We start from the raw sequence: 25,974 nt of genomic DNA, 5'->3' as shown, positions 1-25,974 counted from the left end.
TTCCTCCACCCTCTGTGCTTCCTCTGTCTCCTCTCTCTCATTTTCAGTATTTAAAAGTTGTTCAACATGCTCTTGCCATCTCTTCTTAATGTCTTCATCCCTATGCAATATATTTCCATCACTATCCTTGATGACACCAAATTATCCTTATCCTGTCTGTGCCTTTTCCTCAAGTTTGAAATCTTATAGATATCCTTTTCTCTTTTTCTTGTTCCTAGTCTTTCATTCAACTGCTCTGCTGCCCTTCCAATAGCCATACCTACCCTCCTTACCTCTTTCCTCTTCTCTGTACCTTACTTCTGCACCCTGTGTATGCCTTACTTTCCAGTCCTTAAATGCTTTTGATTTTCTTTTAATTGATTCTTGCACCTCTCCATTCCACCACCACTTTTCTCCTCTCGACACTCCATATCCGCTGGTTGTTCCCACCAGTTCCTCTGCTTCCCCCACACATATTTATCTCATGTCTGCCCAGATATTTTCCACTGTTTTGCCCTGTCTAAATTCTACCTTCCCCCTTTCCAGACTTCTCTCTCAAATAGTCCTCCTAAATTGATCCCCCTTTTCTCCTTTAAGGTCCCAAATCTTAATTCTAGATCCTCTCTTTCTCTTCTTTGGTTTCCTACCTCTCATTTTAAAATGCATCACTATCAACCTATGCTGTTTAACACATGCTTCTCCCAAGATCACTTTACAGTTTGTGGCATTGCTTTTGTCAGCTCCTCTAACCAGAATGTAATCTATAACCCTAATCATGCACCCTAAGTATTAAATTAACTTTTAATACTATTAAAGTTACTTTAATTTCATTGAAAAGTTAGAGTAATACATTACCCCCCCAAAAATAAATAGTCAGTAAAAATATAGGAGTATGTGAAGATTACATACTACAACATATTTCTTCTCTCCCCCTTCTGACCAGCTTAATACATTAACCTTAAAAAAATAAATAAATGGTTGGTAAAAATATACGAGTATGTAAAGATTACTGACAACATATTTCTCTCTTCTCTCCCCCTTCTGACCGACTGATCTATTTTTAGCAGTCTTCTCAATCACTTTTAAGAAATTCTTTATTCTGTCTCTCTTTGTTCTGAAATCCTTTTCATGAACAAACAGTGCTTTTTATTTGGACTAATACTTTTCTTCCTATGTGTGCTGTTGCTATGAGCACACTCTTCTGCATGAGTCCTAGAGCTACTTCGGCATCTAGTTTTTCCAGGTTCCTTTTCAGGGATCTTGGGATTGTGCCTAGTGTTCTTATGATTATGGGTACAATTTCCACTGGCATATCCCATATCCTTATTTCTATTTTCAGGTCTTGATACTAATCTATCTTTTCTCTCTATTTCTCTTCTACTCTCATGTCATAGTATTGTAACATCAATGAGCGATACTTTCTTGATTTTGTCAAACAATGTCGTCTGGTCTATTGGCACGTATCACCACATCTGTTGTAATACCATAGTCCCAGAGGATCTTTGCTTGATCATTTTTTTATCATTCATTCTTAGGTTGGTGTACGTACCACTTATTACTGCAAGGTAGCGGATTTTTCCTGCAACTTGCTCCAGTGGAGGGCTTTTGCTACTGAATCTTGCCTCTTTTTGTACTGGTTCCGTGCAAGTGCTGGACATTCGCTTGCTATGTGGTTTATGGTCTTTGTTTTCATATTACACTTCGTGCCATATGGGTGAGATTTTATTCCCATCTATAGTTCTTTGGACACATCTGGTTCTATAGGGCCTGGTCTTGTGCTGCAGTTACCATTTCTTTTGTTTCCTTCTCAAGTTCTCCCCTCCAGCCATTGCCATGTTACATCGGTGGCCAGGCCTTTAGTCTGTCATGTACTGTCTGTGCATTGGATTGTTGTGCCGTTCCTCAGTTTTGTTTGTCATTCTCCTGTTTCTGTATATTAGGTCTTTGTCTACTCTTATCATCCTTCCCATGCACTCCTTAGCTACTTGTCTTCACTGGCTTTCAGACATTGCCCAGTGCTCTGTTCTTGATGTTGACGTAGTCCATCTATGCTTAGTAGTTCCTATCCTCCTCCTTCATGTTTATGTATAGTCTGTCTTGTATTTGTTTATTGGGTGTGTAGTGGCTTGTGTATTGTCATGTGTTTCCCTAGTTTCGGTCTATGCTGCAGAATTCAGCCCTCATCTACTCCACTACTCCTGCGCTGTATCTGATTACTGGTACTGCCCGTGTGTTTATGGCTTTCATCGTATTTCCGTCGTTGAGTTTCGACTTGAGTATTTCCCTAAGTCTTTGCATATATTTTTTCCTGATCGTGTCCTTTCATCTTTTGGTGTTTTATATCCTCTCCTTCTATTATTCCCAGGTATTTGTATCCTGTCCCATTTTTGTTTTTGATGCTATTCCCATCTGGTAGCTTTATTGCTTCAATCCTGGTTACTTTGCCTTTTTGTATGTTGAAACAAGGTACATTTTCTATTCAGGCTCATTCTGATGTCCCCAGATACAATTCTTACAGTCTGGATTAAGGCATTTGCGTATTTCCTTGATGCTCTTACCACATAGCTTGATGTTGTCCATGAACATCAAATGGTTAATTCTGTTGCCTCCTTTCTTGAGTTGGTACCCAGCATCCATATTCTGTAGTACACTTTGTCATGGGAATCAAGGCTACTGAGAAGAGTAGTGGGGACAGTGAGGTCTCCTTGAAAGATCCCTCTCCTGATGTTAACCTCTCCTAGTCTTATCCCAGAGCTTGTAAGTACTGTATTCCAGTTGCACAATTATATTTTGAGGACGCTGATGCGTTTTCCTCTGCCCCATATATTTTCAAACATTCTATAAGCTATGTTTGTGTATACATGTCAAAGGCTTTCTTGTAGTCAATCCATGCTATACTTAGGTTGGTTTTCCTTCTATTACTATTCTTCATTACCATTTTGTCTACCAGGAGCTTGTCTTTTGTGCCCTTACACTTCCTTATGCGGTCTTTTTGTTGGCATGGGATGGTGTTTGTATCGTCTAGGTAGTTCCATGGCCTTTTACTGGTTATACCTGTTAGTAACTTCCACATTACTGTTAGGTAGGTGATAGGCCTGTAGTTGCTTGCTATACGTATTTCCCTTGTTCTTGTCATTTTGTACCAAGGATGTTCTCCTTGTTGTCATCCATTTGGGCGCATGGTGGTTTGTGATAAAATGCGGAAGGTTGTTTTGCTATTCATGGGTGTAGGATCTTGAAGTTTTTGAGCCGTGGACTTCATTGGAAACCTGGGGCTTTCCAGTGGGCATTTCTTTTTTGGTGTCTGATTGTGTCTGTTGTGATCTCGGTGAAAATCTTGTTTTATTCTCCCCATTTCCTTCTGCCTTGACTTCCTGGAGCCATGTTGCGTGTTTATTGTGTAATACGTACTGGATGCTTTTCCATGTGGGTTTCCCAGAATCTCTTTATCGGTTCAGCTTCAGGAATTTTGTGGTGGTTGTCTTCCCCTCTTAGTTGTCTGTATAGTTTTTTCTGGTTGGTTCCAAAGAGTTGGTTGGTTCTGTTGGTATCTTTTATTCCTGTTCATGTACTGTTGGATCTTGTGTTCTTTGGCTTTAAGGGAGCTGGCCAGAACCCTTATATATGGGGGTATAGGGCGAAAAATGAAAAGTCATGAAAAAATTCATGGAGCTTCATATGGCAATTGAGAATACGTATACGAAATATTTCGTAAAAATTCCTCTTACTTTTGTAGTTACAGGGTAATTAGTAAACGTAACTCAATAAGCCAAAAACATTGATCTGTTCAAGAAAATGGAATATTTCTTCTGTTATCGAAAATTTTGATAATTATTGTCAAAGAAATATTGAGCAATGGCATCTGTAGAGATTCCATGAGTCGCAGAAGGGAAGTCAGTCAGCTACCACTGTTCAACCACGATTCAGTGTGAGCACAACCCTCAAGTAGTCGACACGTTCGAGTTTCACTTCTGACATTCGCTTGCTTTTACATATGTTTATCTTTGTTTCAGCAAGAATTTCATCGTGCCAATGAGGAAAAGACAAGCAAAACATCTCGCTAAACATACAGATGAAGAAAATTTGCTCTAATATGATTACAGAATATCATAATATACGCGATATTAGCATAGTTAGTGAAGATAGAGAGGGAGGGTTGCATAGTAAGTAAACGCCCCTGTCTTTGCCTGACGCACACGTCACACTGTGCCTCAGGCTACGATCTTTGAGCAAAGGGATCTTCATTTATGATAAATAACATAGTCTTGGTTTATTAATACCCAAAAAGGAATATGAAATTCATAATAATCATGATTTATGAAGATTGTCTTTGTAAAAAGAGAGTACCCCTTCGAGTTTCACCTCTGACATTCTCTTGCATTTACGTTTGTTTATCTGTTTCGGCAAGAATTTCATCATGCCAAAGAGGAAAATACAAGGAAAACATCTTGCTAACATATTGAAGAAGAAAATTCGTGCAATAACGCCGAGTTAGTGAAGGTGAGAGAGAGAGTTGCGTAGGAAGGAGTGCCCCATCTTGCCTGACGCAGTGCCCAGGCTACGATATATGAGCAAAGGGATCATCATTTGATGATTAAATTATGATAAATAACGTAGTTTTGGTTTATTAATACACAAAAAAGAAATATACATTCATAATAATCGTTATTTATTAATGTTGTCTTTATAAAAATACGAAGGAAAACTTTGAACGCCCGTATCTCAAAACTATACTTATTTGATCTCAAAGTCTATCTTCTCACTTAGTTTTAAAACGCTATAACACTGAATATGGTATTTAAGTCAGAAAGACATTATAGAACAATCAAATCAAGCCCTTTTTTCCAATTTTTGTTTCGTCTTTTTTTTATACATTTTTTCCCTGATTTATAGGGTTTATTTTTTTTACCATAACGAAAAATTCATATCTAGCAAAAAATGACTTTTAGAAAAAAAACTCCTCATTTGATTGGAGGTCTACATCAGGTCTGTATATGGTAGTAATCCCAGGTTCTTATAAATATCAAGGGAGGAGATAGAGGTGGTTATTTTCGGGATAAATCGCCCCTGGCGTCACAAAACCGAAGGTCAGAGGCAAAAATAATATGCGGTTTGGAGTGTCCCAAGTCACCTTATTAAGTGGTATGAATATCAAAGTTCTGTCCTTAAAAAATGGCATTAGCCGGCCAGCCCCTTTAAGTCTCTGTTTTATATCTTTTGTGTTATTTAGTCCCTTCTCCTGTAACTTTGTATTTCTCGTTCAGTTCCTCCCTTGTTTTCTTACCTTCTTTTAGCTTCTTTTCTGCATCTCTTTTCAGTTTAATCAAGTCAGATCTTCATCACCATGGTTTCTTTTTCCAGGTGCCTTTTCCAAGGTGGCTAATGTTTTGATTTCATTTGTTTGGGTGATGGTGTGTTAGTGTGTATCCCCCATTGTAGTTTCAATACTGATCTTGTTCCTGCATATGCTAGGTTACAGTCACCTCTCAATTAACACATGTTTATTTAACGCATTTTTGATTTAACATGAGCTAGAAAGTATTTGAAAATGTTTAAAAAACAAAAAATGCAAAAATTAACGCGAATTGGTGCCTGAGCGTTGTTTTCAAATCACCGCGCATCAGCATCACAGACCAAACTGAATCAATTTTGCAAGAAAAACCCAAGACCACAGTAGAAAAAAAAAAAACAAGAAAAAGAATCAGAAGAATTAGAAGATAATGACGGGTGAGGAGGGAAAGCCAAGGCACAGGGTGGCGTGCGCTGTAGACAACAGCTGTCGACATAAACAAAGACATGTTACAGTGCACTGTATATATTTTTTAATAAAGCAAAAGACCTTGTTGTACTGGATTTTATTATAGAGCGAAAGACTTTGTTTATTTGTTTATTTATTAATAAGGCGAAAGATTTTGTCTGTTTATCTTTTTTGTCTGACTTACATGGTATTATTATATTAATAATGCAGTACAGAGTTCCCCAAGTCCAGGAAACGTAACCCCCTTATTACTGATATTTATATGGGAAAAATATGTTTAAATAACGACTTTTTAATTGACGTGCGCTCTCCCCAGGAACGTACCCTTGCATTAATGAGAAGTGACTGTATTTGTTTCTTTGATACTGGAGGTGTGTATTAGTCTCATCATTTCATTGACTCGCTCGTTTTCTCGTCCCCTTAGTTAATTGTGTTGTAGGCTTTCATGGAGGGGATCTTTGTTCTTTTTGTATCTGGCTTCATCCATTGTCTGATCTTTCCATCCATTCCGTCCTCTCTGTTACTTACTTCCATGTTTCTTCATGTGTCGTTATTTGGGAGCTCATCATTCCTGTCGTCTTCTGCGGTATTGTCACTTAGTTCGTTGTTGGGTCTATTATTATTATTATTATTATTGTATTTAGGTAGAAGTCCCTCTTTCAAGCATGTCTATTGAAGTGAGATTGCTGCTTCAGCTGCATTTATTGTTTAGAAGTTCTTTTTCTTATTCTTCTTATTACGGCCTTTTCAGTACTATTTGGAGGTGGGTTGAATAATGCACCTATTGGAAACATGAAAAGTCAAGATAAACTAAATTTACGAAATATATAGATAATGGAATCTGGTGTTACAATGTCCGTAGATTAATACAAATCTAAGTGAATATTTTATGCCGACATTTCTTCTGGATTCAACCAGGATATTTTCAAGGCTGTGGCTTTTGAGTACTGATGAAGATATTTTTTTGGCGCTAACACCTAATTTTATAAAACGGGAGATCAGCGGGGGTTATCCCGCTAGCTGAGTTTTCATTGGTCGGGGGGTGCAGTGCTTCTCTGCTATTGGCGGCTAGAAGGAATCTTAAAGCTTGAAGATTCCTTTCAGCCGCCAATAGCAGAGATACTTAGGGTATCCATAGGATGTGCATTCTTTTGTCTTCTAGTGATCGGATCCCACAGGGTGAACTATGGTGGTGTCTCAGTGGCTTGGTCGGTATTGTGTTGGCGTGCCACCTTGGTGGCTGCTTGTTCGATTCTCGGTCATGCCATTGAGGAGTGAGAGATGTGTATTTCTGGTGATAGAAGCTCACTCTCGACGTGGTTCGGAAGTCACATAAAGCTGTTGGTCCCATTGCTGAATAACCACTGGTTCCGTCCAATGTAAAAAATCCATACAAACAAACAACAATAGGCACTGATGACATTTTCTGGATCCCAGCGCCCAGTGGATCCGACCTTCTAGTAGATTTGAGTGCCCAGTGGATCCAAGCACGCAGCAGGATCTCTGTGCCCAGTGAGATCCAAGCCCTAAGAGTATCCAATGGGTTCAAGCTATCAGTGTGATCTGGGCATCCACAGGGATCCAGGTGGATCCAAGTGGTTCTGATGGATCCATGCATCCAGTGGGATCCAAGGAATTAAAGTGTCTTCGGATACAAGCATCTAGTGGGATTTAATGGATCCAAGCGTCCAGTGGAATCTGAGGGATCCATTCTTCCAGTGGCATACCAGGGATCCATACATCCAGTGGGATCCGAGGGATCCATGCTTCCATTGGATGATTGGATCTTTCACTCAAAGTCGAAGTCATGCTGCATGGGGGACTTTTAGAAGACCTTAACTGTGGCTCAGGAGTTAGATCTTCTGATCGATCGTCAAATATCTCAACTAGTCCCATCCCAACAGATAGTTTATTTGGGGATGACCCTGGATTCAGTTCTTTTTCAGGCTTTTCCAGCCCTCAAAAGGGTAGAGTATTGCCTTCAGACAGTGGACAAATTCCTGTCTCTCCCAGAACACTCAGCCAGGGATTGGATGAACCTCCTCAGCACATTGTCCTCCATAGAGCAATTTGTCCCTTTAGGCAGGTTGCATCTGAGAATCTTCCAGTTCTTTCTTAGGGCGAAATGGAACAAGGGAGGAATTCTTGGATGACTTTGTGTTCCAGATTCTGCAGGGAATCAAAGAACATCTCTGGTGATGGAGATCAAAGAAAGTCTTCTAATAGGCAAGTCCCTCTCACCTTTGAACCCAGATCTCATTTTCTATTCAGACACATCCGACGTAGGCTGGGGAGCTCTGATAGGGAACAGAGAATCTCTGGATTGTGGACAGAACAACAGAAGACCTGGCATATCAATCTAAAAGAATTGAAAGCCATAACCCTGGGACTAAAAGCATTTGCAGGGAAAGTCCAAAACAGAACAGTAGCCATTCACTCGGACATGACAACCCTCACATACATTTCCAAACAAGTGTGAATCCACTCCTTCTCTCCCTGCAAGGCAGCGAGAGGATCTTCTTATGTGAGATTGTAGAGAACCAGACAAAGTTAATAGCAAGGTTTGTTCAAGGGAGATTGAATGTATTAGCAGACCAGCTGAGCCGTTCTAATCAGGTCATCCCTATGGAGTGGACTCTGCATCCAGCGGTTCGCCTGGACCCCTGGAAGTTGTGGGGAAGACTGATGATGGACCTCTTCACTATCGCAAAGAATTATCGGCATGGGCGGTGGATGCAATGCTCCTGGACTGGTCCAACAAGGAACTTCATGTATTTCCTCTGTTGGGTATGATCAGGGAAGTTTCAGGAAGTTTCATACCCACAGAAACTTCTTGATGATCCTCATCGTGCCATTCTGGCCACTCAGAGAATGGTTCCCAAACCTTATCAGTCAGTTAGCAGATTTCCTCAAGTTACTTCCACAAAGACAAAAACTGCTCAGACAGCCATACATAATGAGGTATCACCAAGGCTTGTCCACTCTAGCTCTGACAGGGTTCAAACTGTCATCCGACTCCTCAGAGCAAAAGGCTTTACAAAGTCGGCTGCAGAAGCGATCTTTAAATGTAGGTGCCAGTCATCATCTAACGTCTACCAAAATAAATGGGCCATTTTCAGATCATGTTGTAGAAGAAATAAAGTCTCTTCTTTTTGAGCATCTGTAATGTAGATCGCCGATTTTGTTTTATATCTGAGGAAGTCAAGAGGACTGTTTTCTTCCACTATTAAAGGATACAGAGCCATGCTAGGTTCTGTAAGGTTTTGTATTCTTACATAGAGGTCTAGACTTGTCACATAGAGGTCTAGACTTGTCTGCTAACCAAGACTTAACAGACCTGATTAAGTCTTTCGACACATCCAAACGCAAGGAAACACAGCAAGTTTCCTGGAATCTGTAGGTAGTCCTGAAATGGTTGTCTGGTCCTACTTTTGAACCAATGTCTTCTTGTTCAGTCAATACTGCGTGACTGCTATAGCTCTCTTAACTGGTAGAATGCTAGCAAATTTTTTTTATTTGCATAAATCCCACCTCCTAGCAGTATGGGAATCAGCTATGTAATTACTTGGTAAGTTTTTTTTTAAATAAAAAATTATATTTTTATAATAAAAGAGGTTTTTATTTATACTTACCAAGTAATTACAAAATGGTAGCCCACTCTCCTCCCCCCTCTAGGATGATAAAGCATAAATAAATTGAGCTAGTTTGGTGCGTTGTTACCCATTCCCCCAGTAATGGGTGGGGGTACTGACCTTCACCAAAACTAAGGAATCACTACCATGCTTTTCAAAGTTTAGCTACGGGTATGTACTTAGAAATTCTTTGCTATGTAATTTCTTGGTAAGTATAAATAAAACCATATTTTATAATAAAAATATAATTGTTAGGATTTCAGATAAGGAATGTAAACCTGTATTTAATCTTTTACTTATAAAATATCAGCTATTTGCTAAGTTTGCAAAGTTCAGAATTTGCATAACCTCACTCATAAATTTATCAGGTTTCAGAATTTACATAAAAGAAAACTCCAGTCTGCTTTTAATTTATAGCTTTTGTTTTTTTAACTTATAACTTTTGTTTTTTGTACAATATTATGCTTTTTTCTCATTCAGTATTTATATTTTATGCATATCCCCTCATTGTCTTTCTCTTACTTTTAGGGTTAAATCACATCGTAAAGAAGATTAACTATTATTGCATATGCTGCGATCAGAAGTTCTTTGCCAATGTAAACTTTGTTAAGCCCCACTGTCGTTCCTACAGCCATTACTCAAACATGGTAGATTTTATTTCTGAAATTGAGGTAAGTTTCTGAGTAAATGAACATTCTTCTTTTCTATATTGTAGTAATACTGGCATCCCATCGAAATGGACCTCATAAAGAAGATGTATTTTGTATTGAAATACAATACATTATGTTTTGCAAAATATCACAACAGAGTAACCTGTTCAGCCGTTCTGTGGATATATTTTCACTGTTACATTTTCTTTTTCTATGTGTGATTCAATCTGTAATCAAACTATTCATTTGATAAAGAATATTATTTGGTATGAATCTTACCTACTGTTAAAGTTAGCTTATATCTTGGCACCATTAGGTGCAATTGGCATTCAAAACAAAAACAAAATAACGCTTGGCTAACCTGCTAAAACTATCTCTGTAGTCACCTGTTTCCCACCTAGTGGCATTGGAATGTTTACATCCTTGTCAGATGGTGTGAATCAGTATTAGTACTAATAATGCTGGCTATTTCTTGCTGACTTTCTCCTTTATGGTATTGTACTTGTTTTCTGTTTTTGCCATATAGCAGCTACAACCAGCAGACATGAAAGCATTAATCTGCATAAGAAAGAGTTTGTGGAAACTGAATTTTTCAGTTGTGCATGATGGCCATGTGTGTTAGCCTAGCTGTTGAGGCATGAGTGTGGTTTTCTTGATCTAAAGATAGTAAGGCGTGATCTGATGAGAGGATGAAAATTTTGTGAAATCTTGAAAGATATTAGTCCTATAGATTGCTTAAACAATTAATTAGGGCACACCATAAGCTTACTCAGTCTTCCTTTTTCTTCCTGTGTTGCTTCTCCTCCTACCTGACAGCCTATGTTAATTTCTCTCTCTCTCTCCTGCTCCACCTTCTTTTGCTCCCTATGTGATTCAGGAGAAAAATAATAGGTAATTGAGAAATTTTCTTATGTTATGGTTAGAAATTTCACCATATATATCAGGGTGAGATGATCCTGCACTCCACATTGATTGACTTTTTTTGGTTTCCCCTGTGAGAGAGGTGTTGGACCCTTAGCATCTGTCTGTATCCTACCCTCTGGGGTCCCTGGTACCGTTGGTCTTCTCCGTGGACAGGGAACCAAGGCTTGTCTCAAGACCAAGGTCTGTTCCCTTTACCACCTCTCTCAACCGCGTTTGGTTCAAATTTGACACGTTCTCCAAAGACATTATTTGGTAGTTTAGCAGTGCGTTTGCTGGCTCACGTATCATCCATTTGGGAGAGAGTGATAGTGATGTATGTGAATTGGTTGAGTTGATTAGGTACACAGATATCCTGATTTAAGTTTTGCCAGTATCTAAGTTATGCAAAACAGTTTTCTCTCACAGTGGTCAAGGGATTTTGCTTAACATTGAATTCAGTTGTGCATCATGCTGACTGGAATGTTGCTCATAATTTAAAGTTTGAAGATGTTTTTTTATCTTTTGTACTGTAAATTTCAATCTTCCTATCATGGTTTATGATGAAAGTTAGACATAGTCATTCAGGTTTCATGTATGACACTTACCTGGCAGGTATATATATAGCTATATTCTCTGTTCGCACTGGCAGAATTTTCAAAAAACTCGCGGGCAACCGCTAGATCACTGGTAGTTCAGGTGATCGCCACCCCGCTCCCGTGGCGCTGGTGCTCTGGAATCATTCCCATTTTCGTCAGATTTTTTTCTGCCACTGAACCGGCAACATCGTTGTTGGTTCCCTGCTAGAATTCGAAACTCGTTAGCTGACTTTCGCTGTACTTGGATGCTTTATTGGGTATCGTATTGGAAAGTTGGATTGGCAATCGCAATTGGAAGTTATTATAATGTCTGATTCTGGTATAGTATTTCGAGTGTGTATGAAGGGTGTAAGGTGAACTGCCGAAAGCTTCGGTAGATCCTCACACAGTATGTAAGAAGTGTAGAGAGGTTTTGTGTATTGGATAATAGATGTAATGAGTGTGAAAGTTTAAATGAGAAAGAATGGAAGACTTTCACCAAATATGTTGAGAGACTTGAAAAGGATAGAGTAAGAAGATCGGTGTCTCGGAAGAGTGAGAGGTCAGGTTCTTCTAGTAAGGCCTTGAATACTGTTCTGGTATGTCTCCCCCTTCTTCCCAAGTAGAAGTTGTTAATCCTTCCTCCTCAGGTATCGTCCTGCGCCACCCGCTGCATGTTTCTGAGGATACTAATATTGTGAAAGTGTTTGCCCGCCCTTGCGTCCATGGGCGATCAGATTCAGCGTCTTACAGACAAAGTGGGTACGTTTGAAAGTGTCAGTTGATCGTCTCACTCGTGCTCCTAGGACCTAGGCCTCTGCCAAGCTCCCAGACCCAAGGGAGAAGGCATGTCGACAGTCGAAGGGAGGCGAGAGGGGGTCCCTTACGATCAGTCGTCCTTCAGGCAGTCCTGTTGCGTCCCAGGCTGCAGCAGTGCGTCATAGAGAAAAGGCGACACTGAGAAAGTCCTCGACAGATAGTGCTGCGTCAGGCAGGTTAGGTGGTTATGGGCGTGTTATGCGGCAAGCGTCGCGTTCCTCTGAAGAGGACGCATAGACCTACGTCTTCTCAAGATGAACGTTACCCGCAAAGAAACGGTGGGGAGTAGTCCGAGATTTTCTCTTTCTAGTGATGAGGAAGAGGTGGTTCCGATTAAAAGGAGGAGAATCCGTTAAGTCAAGACAAGACGCAAGGCCTCAGAGTACGACGGTTTTCTGGGCGGGATAGGAGCTCTCTCAGTCTGAATACGGAGCAGTCTCTCCGATATCTTCTCCTTATCGTAGGACTCAAGATCGAGTTTCTCGTGTTGATGATACGTCTCGTCGTCGTTCTCCGGTTGCTCAGACTTCCCGCCAGGAAGCAGAGACTAGGAACTTCCTTGAAGAGATGCAAGGAAGGTTAGCTGATTTGGTTAAATCGTGGGGAACTTCGGAACTTCCTCCTACGAGGCGTAAGGACGCATCTCTCCCAGTCAAGTCGTCTAAGAGGACGCATGATGGTTGGCCTACTTCTCGTCAGGCTTCGGAGTCTCGGGCAGGACGCAAGTTACGGGAGCAGGACGCAGGACGCAAGTTACGAGAGCAGGACGCAGGACGCAAGTTACGAGAACAGGAAGCAGGACGCAAGTTTCCGGAGCAGGACGCAGGACGCAAGCTTCCGGAACAGGACGAGGACGCAAACCTCGGAGCTCAGAAGGACGCAGGACGCAGGCGGCAGGAGCCGTTTTCTTCCGCGAGGTTGGAGAAGATTTTCTGCAGCAAGACCTGGTTTACAGGATGTGTCTTCGGCGGAAGAGGAAATAGAAGACTTAGAATCTGAGGAAGGAAAAGAAGGTGAAGCACCTTCTTCAGATTATAAGAAATTGACGAATTGCCTTCTTTCACTTTTTGGAGGGGATTTTCAGCCTGCAGCTCCAACATCTCCCCTTCTCAATTCTCAAGAACAAAACTCCGAAGAAGTCCTCGTTTTTGAAGATGAAATTTTCGATTACGGCTAAGAAGGCGCTTCAAAGAATTGATACATGGTTTGAAGGAAAAGAGGGAAGCGGGCAAGACTGTGTTCTCTTCCCTCCTGCCAAATTGGCATCGAAGTCCGGAATTTGGTATGCGACAGGGGGGGGAAAAATCTCGGCCTGGGAGTGCCTGCCTCCTCCCAGGGGATTTTTCCAACATTGTTGACAGTTCCCGCAGACATGCCTTGAATTCGGCCAAAGTGTGGTGGTCTCCATCAGAATTAGACCATCTCTTGAAAGGATTTTCCGGACCTTCGAGGTTTTTAATTTTTGGATTGGTCCTTGGGAGCTCTGTGGGAACGAACAGTGGAAGATAATGAAGCAACGGCTTCTCAACTCCCAAGCAGTATATGTCCTGCATGGACAAAGCCTTAAGGGATGGAACGAATGAATTAGATCTCTTTTCACCGCAGGAGTGTTTAAAGAAAGGTCACTCCTAGGCTGCCTTTTTGCTGCTAAGGCGTTTCTAACGCCCAGAAATCCGTTGAATTGCTTTTTTCCCCACTTTCTGAGCAATTGTTTCCTGCGGATATTATCAAGGATATTTCGCTTTCCCTAACTCAGAAGGCGACGCAGGATCTGTTAACTTCCTCGGTAAGGAAAATTTTTACCCACAAGGTAGTTAAGAAGACCCCTAAGGAATCAAGGCAAGCTATTCAGCCCTTTCGAGGCAAGTCCTTTTCTCGTCCGGCTTTCAGAGCAAGAAGAGCTCCGTCCAAGAGGGGTTCGAAACCCAGTACTAAACAATGAACAGCAAGTCCTTCAGACATCAGTAGGTGCCAGACTCCAGAAGTTTTGGGAGATTTGGCAAGAAAAGGGAGCAGAGCCTTGGGTAGTCAAGGTGGCAAAAGAAGGTTACAAGATCCCTTTTCTAAAGAGACCACCTCTTACGACATCGCCAAGAGAGCTGGGAGCTCACTACAGCGATCCAGTGAAACAAGAAGCACTACAAGAACAAGTTCTTTCTATGCTCAAGAAAGGAGCAATAGAACCTGTTCTGGATCACTTATCTCCGGGATTTTACAACCGGCTGTTTTTAGTAGCAAAATCCTCGGGGGGATGGAGACCAGTACTGGACGTAAGTCAACTCAATTTATTTGTGGAGAAAACAACAAAATTTACGATGGAGACGACCGATTCAGTACTGGCAGCGGTACGTCCAGGGGACTGGATGGTCACCCTGGACCTTCAAGACGCATATTTTCATATCCCAATTCATGCAAGATCCAGGAAGTACCTGAGATTTGTGATCCAGAACAGGGTTTTTCAGTTCAAAGCCCTCTGTTTTGGACTGTGCACAGCCCCACAAGTTTTTACAAGAGTGATGGCGAGCGTGGCCAAGTGGCTACACATTCTAGGAATAAGAGTGTCTCTATACCATAGACGAATGCTCATAAGAGCCACCAATCAAGGAAAGCAATGTCTGGAGGACTTAGAAATGACGTTAACAGTAACGAAAGAGTTAGGCGTTGATTCGTGAACTTAGAAAGTCGAATTTGAACACCATTCAGGAGCTAGTTTATTTGGGGGATTATTGATCTCCTCAGTGGACTTTTCGGGCCTTCCGTCTCCCAGACAAGATCTGTGCATCCGGAAATTGCAAGCCTTTCTAGAGAAAGAACAATGTTCAGCACGAGAGTGGATGAGCTTACTGGGGACACTCTCGTCCCTGGAACGGTTCGTTTCTCTAGGAAGACTTCACATGAGACCCCTACAAATTTTTTGAACCAAGTCTGGCCAAGAAAATCGCAACCAGATTCCTTCCTGTTTCGAATTCCTCGCAAGATCAAAGAGGAGTTAAAGTGGTGGCTAACTCGGGGAAGTTAGCAAGGGGAGCGTCTCTCCAGCAAAAGAACCCAGACCATGTATTGTTCTCAGACGCATCGACGCAGGCTGGGGAGCGACTCTCGGACTTCAAGAAGTTTCAGGTCGTTGGAGCAAGGAGGAAACGGCTTGGCATATAAACAGGAAGGAACTGATGAGGCGATTTTTCTTGGCCTTGAAGGAGTTCAACGCGGTGATTCGCAACAAGGTGGTACAGTCAACGCGGACAATACCACAGCTCTGGCGTACATCCGCAAACAAGGAGGGACACATTCAATCTCTCTTTGCAAGTTGCGGAGGAGATCTTCTTAGGGCAGAGAAGGAAAACGTAACCCTTGCTCACCAGATTCATTCAATTCAAGGGGAGAAGAATGTGAGAGCGGACCTGTTGGACCAGGGGAAGGTCAACTTCTATCAACAGAATGGACGCTTCATTTAGAAGTATGCCAGAGTCTGTGGAGATTATGGGGTCGCCCAGTGGTAGACTTGTTTGCGACAGCAATGACGAAGAGATTGACGACGTATTGCTCTCCAGTCCCAGACCGTCAAGCAGTCGCAGTAGACGCCTTTCTTCTAGATTGGACGGGGCTAGACGTCTACGCCTTTCCCCCGTTCAAGATATTAGGGAAGGTTTTGAAGAAGTTCAGGGAGAGTCAAGGGACAAGAATGACTCTCATAGCTCCATACTGGCCGGCCGAGATTGGTTCACAGAGGTACTGGAATGGACAATAGATGTACCAAGGACACTTCCAGCAAGAGTAGATCTACTCAAACAGCCTCACTTCACAGGTACCACAAGAACACCCACCCTCGCTCGGTCCTGACTGCGTTCAGACTATCGAAAGACTTGTCAGAGCGAGGGGGTTTTCTAGAGAGGCGGCCAGAGCGGTGGCCGGAGCTAGAAGAGCCTCTACTATTAAGTTGTACCAGGCGAAGTGGGGAATCTTTCGCAAGTGGTGCAAGAGTCGGAAGATTTTCTTCATCCAGTACCCGTTCTGACTCAAATTGCCGACTTCCTTTTATACTTAAAGAAGGAAATAAAATTGTCAACTCAGACGATTAAAGGGTATCGGAGTATGTTGGCTTATTTCTGTATTTAGACATAGAGGTCTAGATATTACAAATAATCTAGATCTGAGAGACCTCATAAGGTCTTTTGCCAACAAAAAGGAAGGAGCCCCCAATACAGAGCTCCGTCCTGAATCTCGATGTGTCCTGAAATTTTTAGGAACTAGTAAGTTTGAACCGATGGATCAAGCTTCGTTGAGAGATATCACAAAAAAAGACCATCTTTTTGGTGGCATTGGCCACAGCTCTAAAAGTGAGTGAGCTACGCAATTAGCAAACATATTGGTTGGAAACATGACAAAGCGGTTTGCTCTTTTCAGGAGGGGTTCTTGGCCAAGAACGAGAATCCAGCTCATCCATGGCCAAGGTCCAAAGGTCGTTTGAAATTAGGGGTCTTTCAGATCTAGTAGGACAGGAAACAAGAGATAGTTCTTTGCAGTAAGGGCATTGCGCTATTATTTGGATAAAACCAGTAAGATTAGAGGAACTTCAGAATCACTGTGGTGCTCTCGTGAAGGAACCCTAGCAGAGCAATGACCAAAAATGCTATTGCCTTTTTCCTTAGGGAATTAATTAAAGAGTCTCATATGTTATGCCAAGAAGAAAATTTCGGCATCCTTAAGGTTAAGGCACAGAAGTGAGAGCAGTAGCTACTTCGTTGGGCGGCTTTTAAAAAGAATATGGCCCTCAAAGATTTAATTGAAGCGACGTTTTGGAGGACTAATTCAGTGTTTGCAAGTCATTACCTTACGAAACGTCAAAACAACGTTTGACAATTGTCAAACGTTGGGTCCATATGTATCCTCAGGAGCAGTATTGGGCAAAGGAGTTTCCACCCCATAACTTACTAACATGCTAGGTATTTTAATGAAGTGGTGTTGTTTTACGGTTGTCTGAGAGGGTGATTTCCTCCTCTTCAGTCTGTGAAGTGTAGTGTGTTAGGTTAGTGTTGTGTGTGGTTCAGGTGGTCTAACTTATCCTAGCATGAATGCCCGTGGTAAGAGAGGGCTAGGGTTTTTTTGGGTTTTCCTGTCAACAAATTGGTCCCGTCCAGTTGTCAGACACCCTTGTAATTAGCTTCATCAACTAATAGGTCACGTCCTAGTTGGAAGCTACTAAGGCTTAGCAGGCTAAGAGGCAGGAATGCTGAAGTCAGCTACCTTAGCAGGTAAGGAATCTAAGGAGTAGTTTTAAATTTTAAATTTTTAAACTCTTACAATGTTGCTGTCTTTGACCCACCTCCAAATGTGTCAATCAGCTATAATATATACCTGCCAGGTAAGTGTCATACATGAAAATGATGTTATTATGATATAACACGTTTCATGTATACTTACCTGGCAGGTATATATAATTAAATTCCCACCCACCTCCCCTCAGGAGACAGGGTTCAGAGAGAAAAATCTGACGAAAATGGGAATGATTCGAGCACCAGCGCCACGGGAGCGGGGGTGGCGATCACCTGAACTACCAGTGATCTAGCGGTTGCCGCGGGGAGTTTTTTGAAAATTCTGCCAGTGCGAACAGAGAATATAGCTACAATTAATTACCCTGCCAGGAAGTATACCATGAAACTTTGTTATATCATAATAACATCATTTTTATAATCTCATTTTGAGCCTTTTGATAAGGCTTCACTTAAGAACGTTGATGCCACCTTTCTTTTAGCTCTTGCTGCCCTTTCTTGTATGCAGGTTGGGCTTTGTTAGTTCTAAAGGTTCTTGATGTACTCTGCACCTGATTATTTAGTATCTTTTGTAATGTGACAAATGCTTATTTTTTTCTGTTCCAGAAAGAAAATAAGAAGAAGAGAGTCTGAGGAGAAAGAGCAAAAAGCAGGTTCCAAAAAAAGACATTGAGGATATTGAGATAAAGAAGAGAGAGAGAGAAGATGACAAAGAAGGGACAGAGGAATCATCATCTAAGAAAGCAAAGACAGTAAGTTTTCCGAAAGATTGATAAAACCCTTTTTATTTTAATTTTTAATTGGTAGATTCAAGACAGATTTTTGTAGACTTTGGTTACTATTTGTCTGTAGGGTTGTTCTCATGTTTCGTGGTTGTTCAACTGGTTTATAATTTTCTTTACCTTTCTTTAGTTACTATGTATTAAGGCAGTGTTGTCCAAACTGGGGTCCGCGTACCCCTGGGGGTACACAACATAGATCATGTACGGGTACGTGCAACAAACAAGGAACACACACACACACACACACACACACACACACCACACACACACACACACACACAACACACACACACACACAACAGAACATCATCCCATCAGTGAACATCAGCCTCACATCTCACATTAAGTTGTGTAAGTAATTTCAAGCATTTTGTTATTAAATCATCCTTTTTATTTGTGTAATAAATTTGAATTTATTGACCAACACTCCTATAATGCAGTCTTTTCATAATAATATACTATTTGCATGATTATCCGCCTAAATAAAACTGAGTTTGGTCAGCCATGGTGGGCGAGGGGGGGGAGGGGGTTGTTGGTTACGTAACAGTAGGAGAAGGTAATAAAGGGTACAATAGGCGAAAATGTTTGGACAACACTGCATTGCAAAGTATAGTAGTAAACCTGACACAGACAACAAGTTAGACAGAGTAAACTAGGTCCTATTAATAATTGATACTGCCATAAGTGAATGGATAGGTAAACAACATCTACCCCTGATGAATCCAAAGTGAAGTATCAAGCTTTTTTCATGTATAAAGGATTTATGCATCAAAACCATTGTTATGATGATGACTGCTTGAGAAGTGCATAATGGAGCATCATGCTCATCATCCAAATATTGAAAATTAGAAAACAGATACCTCAAAACCTTGCACCCCAACATAGAAGACCTGGAGAGGAGTAATGGCTTGTAGTAATTTTATTGGCCTGAAGGTATCTCAATGATCAGCACATCCCTGGTCTATTTATCATAGTATGTAATTGGAGATACTCAAAGTGCCCTTGGCCTAAGGATTTTTAGTGTCTGTAATGCTTTCGAGAACAGATGAAGAGGAGAGGACTTGAGAATGCTCTTGTGATAGTTGGGCAGGTCATAGACGAGGTAGAGCATTTCTGTTACTTGGGACAACTCACTGGACTGTGAAGCATGATTGTAGAGAGCATTAACAAAGAGAGTAGCAACATTATGGGCCTTGATGTGTTGCTGGTAAATACAAATTGCTGTATCTGTAGAAAAGAGAAGATTATAATGGTACAGGTCTTGTATTATTTTGTGTAGTTTAAAACAAGGTCACTGATAAGGAAAATAGGAGAGATTTTGAAAGAATATTCATTGTTGGCGACATGTTTTCTCAGGAGGCTGGAAAAAACACTTAGGATGTGATGAGAAAGGATGAGGAAGAGTTGGTAGCAAATCAGTACTGATTGGGAAGGAGCAGATCAAAGACATATTGGAAGAAAGCCCGGAAATCTTGGAGAAAGGGATGGGATAGATGAATGTTACATGGAAGTTCAGGCAGGAAAACCATGGGATAAAGGATAATGAAAAGAACAGATTTAATTAACATTCATAGTGAAGGTGGAAATTCCCTCTAAGGCATCATAATGACCTTTCCATGTGTCTAGCCATCTCTTTGAGGGTGTCATCTATAGGCAGTATATGTAAGACTACTCAAAACAGTGCCCTTTCACATCTGACCCTTATATTAGGTCCAGAGATCAACACATCTCCTGAAAACCATTGGTTAAGTTTCCTCTAAAGTTTTCCACATAATAGAGCACTTCCTTTCCCTGAATGTTTTCGTAGGAATCTCATATCTTTCAGAGGCTGAATAATGGAGAATTGGTGCCTGGCACCTCAGCAAAAACAGGAAAAGATGACTGTTGAGATGCTTGAGAGACTGCGTATTGGGACCAAAGCAGATAACTGACCAATCAACTTCCCAACACTTTACCAACCCACTTCAGATAAACTTCCCTGTGGTACCTACTAATGTTCAAACCTTTTGTCAAGCCGTGACCATATACAATTTCCCCTGATTTTTACCAGATAGATACTTGTTGAAATGTTGTGAGTCTGTATCTGAAGACCCATAGATTCCAAGCACCTTGTTGTTAGGTGATGGCTTCAGAGAGCAACCACCTAGAACCAACCTATGCCATAGCCCCAGGTGGTAGTTCTAAAACTCAGTTCTTCCCTTCCTTACCTTATCTATCAACCTATGATCCATGCTCAGCTCTTGACTATGATTTTGATCCTTAATAGTGTATAATGAAGGGTAATTCTTAATTACATGCCTCTTCACCCTTTAGAATTAGATTGTCAATGAGCTCTGTTTCTGATCCCAGTCAAGCTTTGATGGAATGACGATCATCAAGGCATCAGCAGCTGTATGTATATCTGAGTATAAGCCTTAAGCTGGCCCATGAGAAGAGGATTAATCTATTCTAGTTTAGATTCAGGGTTGGCATGAGACATTACTTGGGCAAGTTGATAAACAACATTTAATGAATACCAAACCAATGGATGAAATGTTAACCAAAGTGTGGAAATGGAACTTTATCAACCCTCTTTAAAATTCTCATCTAAGCAAAGATTCCTTGAATAGGCCGCTGAAGACGTGAGTATGCAAACCAAACTAGAGAAGGACAATTCTGACAAAATTTACTCTTAATTTAATTTGATTCCCTCTTGTGAAAAATTTGGGAAGTTTTTCATATTAGAAACATAAGATCCCATTGCCTAACCAACACTAAATATTTAGGTTAAAAGGTATTTGCCATCGTTTTGATCATTCTCCTATTTTTCATAGATAATTTTTTAAACTTTCCACTGTATCTGGTGCATTTACACTTAGTTTTGTGTCATCTGCAAATTTGGCTATCCTGCTAGTTAAGCCTATATCAATGTCATTAATGTAAATAAAAAATGAGCGGGCCAAGGACAGAACCCAGAGGAACTCTGCTTGTCACATCTCCCCATTCTGATTCTTCACCATTTATAATGACTTTTCTATTAGTTGGCCAGTCTTCGGTCCAGTCTGCTATTTCTCCTACAGTTCCTAAAGCTCTTAAATTTTGTGTGTTAGTTTCTTTTGTGGAACTTGGTTTAAAACCTTTTGGAAATCTAAATAGAGTATATCTACTGCTCTCTTACTGTTGTAAATACCGAGCATGTTATGAAAAAACTCCAAGAGGTTTGACAGGCAGGGTCTCTTTTGTCTGAAACCGTGTTGGCAGTTTAACAAGTTGTTTCTATCGATGTGATCCACAATTTGATTTGCAATTATGGACTCAAATCTTACAAATGACCAACGTGAGACAGATTGGTCTATAATTTCCTGGCTCTTCTTCTAGGACCTTTTTTGTAAACTGGAGGAACATTACCAAGTTTCTATCATTTTTGGTGCCTTTCATTGTTCTCCACTTTTCTGTAGATTTTATATAGTTTAGGAACTATCTCCTCTTTTAGCTCTTTAATTTCTCTTGGATGAATCCTATCCAGGCTAGGAGATTTGAACTTGTTGAGTTAGTCTATTGTGTTTTTAATGTCCTCTTCTGTAAATATTACTTTGTCCATTGGTTCTGCCCTTTCATATTTAATGGCAGGTTCCGTTATTGAGGTAATGTTTTCAATTGTGAAAACACAAGTAAAAAACTTAATCAATAACTGCTTTTTCAAAGTCGGAGTTCACCAGGTTTCCTCTATTGTCCCATAGGGGACCTATGCTACTTTTTTTCTGAATAGATTGTGCATCAAACTGCGCCACTCTGAGGGACTTTTCTATCTTCTCTTTTGTCATCGGTGGATTTATTAGTTTCCTGTACTGTCACTGTTTCCTGCAGTGCTATTATTAACCAGATTTTGGGAGCTTTCTGACTTCTTCCCTTGAATGTTTGTTCAGTTCAGTAAGGTGTTTCAAGAGGTTTTCATTAAGGTTTCCAAGTAGGTTTGCCTCTTCCAAATTCACATGAGTTCCGTCCCTTTTATATAGTTTTCTATTCTTATAAATCTGTGCCAAAAGTTTACAAACCTAACACCTTTTTCTTGGCATATTAGCTCCAGTTTGTCATTGATTCCAATTGCCTTGCTAAGGGAGTAGTGGCTTACATTGGTTCTAGGCAGAAGTCCTATAAGAAAGCCTTTATCAGTTTTCTCACGATGCTCTCTACAATATTCATCAGGTTGGTTACAAGACCTTCTGTTTGGCCAGTTCTTTCATCTTTTGGAAACATGTCATTTCCTCCTCCCAGCACTATGATTGCACTTTCTCTATTTTTTATTTTGATTTTCTTCACTACCTCAGCTACCTTCTTTGCTCCTACACCTTGGTAAGAATGAACTTTTCTGTTACTTCTATTTTTTGCCTATAAAATTTAAGCCCCGATCTTTTACTAAAGAATATCTAATTTAGGTTGCTTCCTCTTCTGTTTTTGAGAGTACAGCAAATCTATTCGTTGTGTTGATTCCTTTTAGGGGACAATTGGTTTTTCTGGCTGCTATCACACTTCTACCAACAGCTCTCTTGAATTCATAATTTTTATCCTTGTAAGCTTTTTTCTTTGTACCTTGTCTAGTGCTTTTTTTCAGTTTCATTTCTGGTTCTGCTCTTGAGCAATTGTTTTCTAATCTCCACTATACTCTCTCCATTTTCTCCTATGTCATTGTTCAATTCCTGTTTCTCTCTCGTAAGGTTTGTCACTTCTCTTCATAGGTCCCCAATTTCCTTTTCCATCCTGTCTACTCTTCTCTTGCCTTCGAGTTTGTCCTTTGTCGCATGCCTCTTTTGTAGTCTACACACCACTTGTTTACATTGCATTTCATACATGTGTGCTTTAATTTTAACTTTTCTTGAGTCATCTCTGTTTGTTTCTTGATTTCAATATTTTTATCTTTTTATTCTTTTTAATGTGACCAGGTAAAAGTAAAAAATAAGGCGTGGTTGAGAAAGAGAGAGTGCGCGAAATTGTACTAGTCACAACAGTGGGGCACACACCAGCAGAAACGACCCGTTCCCCACAGTCAATAAAATTGAGGATGTACAATGTCTTGAGATGTGAGCTTTACAGCAAAAACATCCAACATTGATAGTGAACTATGACAATAACCCATGTGGACTTCCATTAGCCTTTGTCCTGCTTCCTTATTTTATATACCTTTACTCCTTTGTTTTTTATTCATTCTTTCTATTAAGTAAAGGGTGGTAGTATATCATTCCACGTCCGTTAGAAATTCAATGTATCATCTTGCTGTTGATGAGACGATAATGAAAAAAACAAGAAGACTGTACATATAAGTTGAATGCCGTTGAAATGGCAATTCTTCTCAATAATGCTGCCTTAAGAGACTCCTTCCATATTACTATAATGTTTATTAAAAATTTCACTCCACCTCTTCAACAACTTTGATAGTCTTCTAGTCTAACTTCAGGAAACTGTTAGGATTGTTCATGATTCTGGTCAAGAGAGGGTTGTAACTTGTAATCAGAATATGCTCTGGTCAAGAGAGGGTTGTAACTTGTAATCAGAATATGCAAGGTGTGGTTTTTTACCATCTCAACTTGTTTTATTACATATTGGTAAATCAGCACAATTTTTGCTGAACTTGTCAATCCACCTTTACCTACTCTTACATAAAGAATTACAAGCGCAATTACCTTGGTTCATTGTCATTGTGCTGTCTTGACTGTGATGTGCTTGCCATCATAATGTTGATTTTCAGTGTTACCCATCTAAAAATTTCAGTACTAACCATAGACTACAACAGATGTGTATTCAGTTTCTAATCTGCTTGCCAATTTCACACTTAACATTGGTACTGACTAATTCATAAGAAAAATCAGAACCATCCATAGGAGGGAGAGAAGTTCCATTCCTATAAAAAAAAAATGTTTAAAATTACTAAAATAAACAATGAAGAAAAGTAACAAAATAAACAAAAAAGAAGTATTAGTTAAATAAATATTAAACTTTTCCTAACAAACCTATTTAGAAACTCATTGCCTTATTGTTAAAAGGAAAAAAAACCTACCACAATATGCTGTTCTTGTGCTGTTAATGGCTGTAAAAGGGTTAGCACATATGTATTAACTATCCTACATATGTTTCTCATTTCTTGTTATCAAAGAATTTCATTACCTTAGACTTATATCAGGTGGATATTTAAATTTGCCAGTCCTTAGGTGGTCAAACTTTACCAACTTTGGTTCATTCTTTGGCTTCTTAGATAGAGTAACTAGTGTTGTGTAATTTAGAAACCCTCCAAGGAGCCTTACATTTCAGTTTGTTACTGCCTTACATTTTCATTTATATTTTTTTTACATGTGATTTGGGTGAGGTACACTTCTTTTCTGATATTGTCTTTCTAGTTGTAATACGTATTCTTTTGCTTATATCTTAACTAATAAAATATACAGTCTGCTGTGTTAAACCATTTTTTTACTATTTTTTTGATCGACATAATTCTTAGAGAAATGCATTTACTATAGTTAACACACCTTTGCATTGTAGAAATACATTTCTTATAGCATACACAGATTTGCATTGAGGCCCTTCCTCGATTTTTATCATGTTTTGACCAAAGCATAACTTGTTTGGAGTTAGCAAGATTTGGTTGTACTTTGCTTGAGTACAACTTTGCTCCCCCCACTTCCACTGCCTCACATGATGCAATTGAGAAAGTTTTTGAGGTCCCTTGCAGTGACCCTTCTGCATCAGCTACATTGTTTTGTTTGTTCTATCTGGTGTCTTCCCCTTTAGCTGGGTAACCTTGTTTCACTTTACCCTGCTTTTATTTTCCTTTTTCACATTTAAATGTCTTTTGGACCAGCCTTATTAAAACCTAGAGTTGAAGTCTAGTGGTCTGGGCTAATTACTTCCTAATAATGATAATGTAAATTTAAAATTTTAAGGAAACGATTCAAGAATACAAACTAACTGATGAACGATATAAGATACTAAAACTAAGCAAAATATGAGCCAGGTTCATCAGCAGTAGCGTAGCAAAGCAGAACAGAGCAATGCATCAGTGTCATTTGTAATCTAATATTTACCATAATATTTTAATCTCATTTTAATTTCCCCTAGCATAGGGACTGTAATGTAAGTTCCTTGCTGTTCTATGTTAGTAGGTATGACATAATAATGGCTATATTTTGCAAAATATATTTTAAAAAAAATTTTGATGTTGGCTTTGAATGGCCAGGAAACTTATGTTCATGATTTTTTATTCACTTTAGAAAATTTTTTGTAAGTAACTTACCAATTAATTACATAGCTAAGAATTTCTAAGTACTGGTAGCTAAAATTTGAAAAATGCTGTAGTGATTCTTATGGTTTGGTGTAAGTTGATACCCCCCACCCACCACGGGGCGAATAGGGAAACATTTAGGCAAAGAGGCTCAATTTATTTCTACCGGCATTTGACGAAGGTTGTAAGCTGTAGCTTTCTATGAATTTGGATTTCATCATTCGCTGAGTGTGTGCAGTACCTTTGGTGAAGTACTCCTATGCTTATGTCAGCCATACGGCATTTGTTAGCTAGTCATGCGTAATTAGTAGCATTTTGACCAGTGCAGTGTTTTTAGTCTTGTTTGAGCTATTCATC

General features: G+C 40.0%; 1 protein-coding gene across 1 annotated transcript in view; it reads left to right on the top strand.

Annotated features, from left to right (window-relative positions):
- The window catches only part of LOC135209288 (FK506-binding protein 5-like), a 259,760-nt gene that overhangs the window by 212,426 nt on the left and 21,360 nt on the right, over window positions 1–25,974 (top strand). The window contains exons 11-12 of the mRNA XM_064241996.1: window positions 9,898–10,040; window positions 18,193–18,213. Of these exons, the coding sequence (XP_064098066.1) occupies window positions 9,898–10,040; window positions 18,193–18,213 (164 nt within the window). The remainder of the gene's footprint in view (window positions 1–9,897; window positions 10,041–18,192; window positions 18,214–25,974) is intronic.

This window comes from Macrobrachium nipponense, chromosome 37 (genome assembly GCF_015104395.2).
Source record: "Macrobrachium nipponense isolate FS-2020 chromosome 37, ASM1510439v2, whole genome shotgun sequence".
Taxonomy (NCBI): Eukaryota; Metazoa; Arthropoda; class Malacostraca; order Decapoda; family Palaemonidae; genus Macrobrachium; species Macrobrachium nipponense.
Note: the sequence above shows the minus strand (reverse complement) of the source record. Positions and strands in the feature narration are given on the sequence as shown.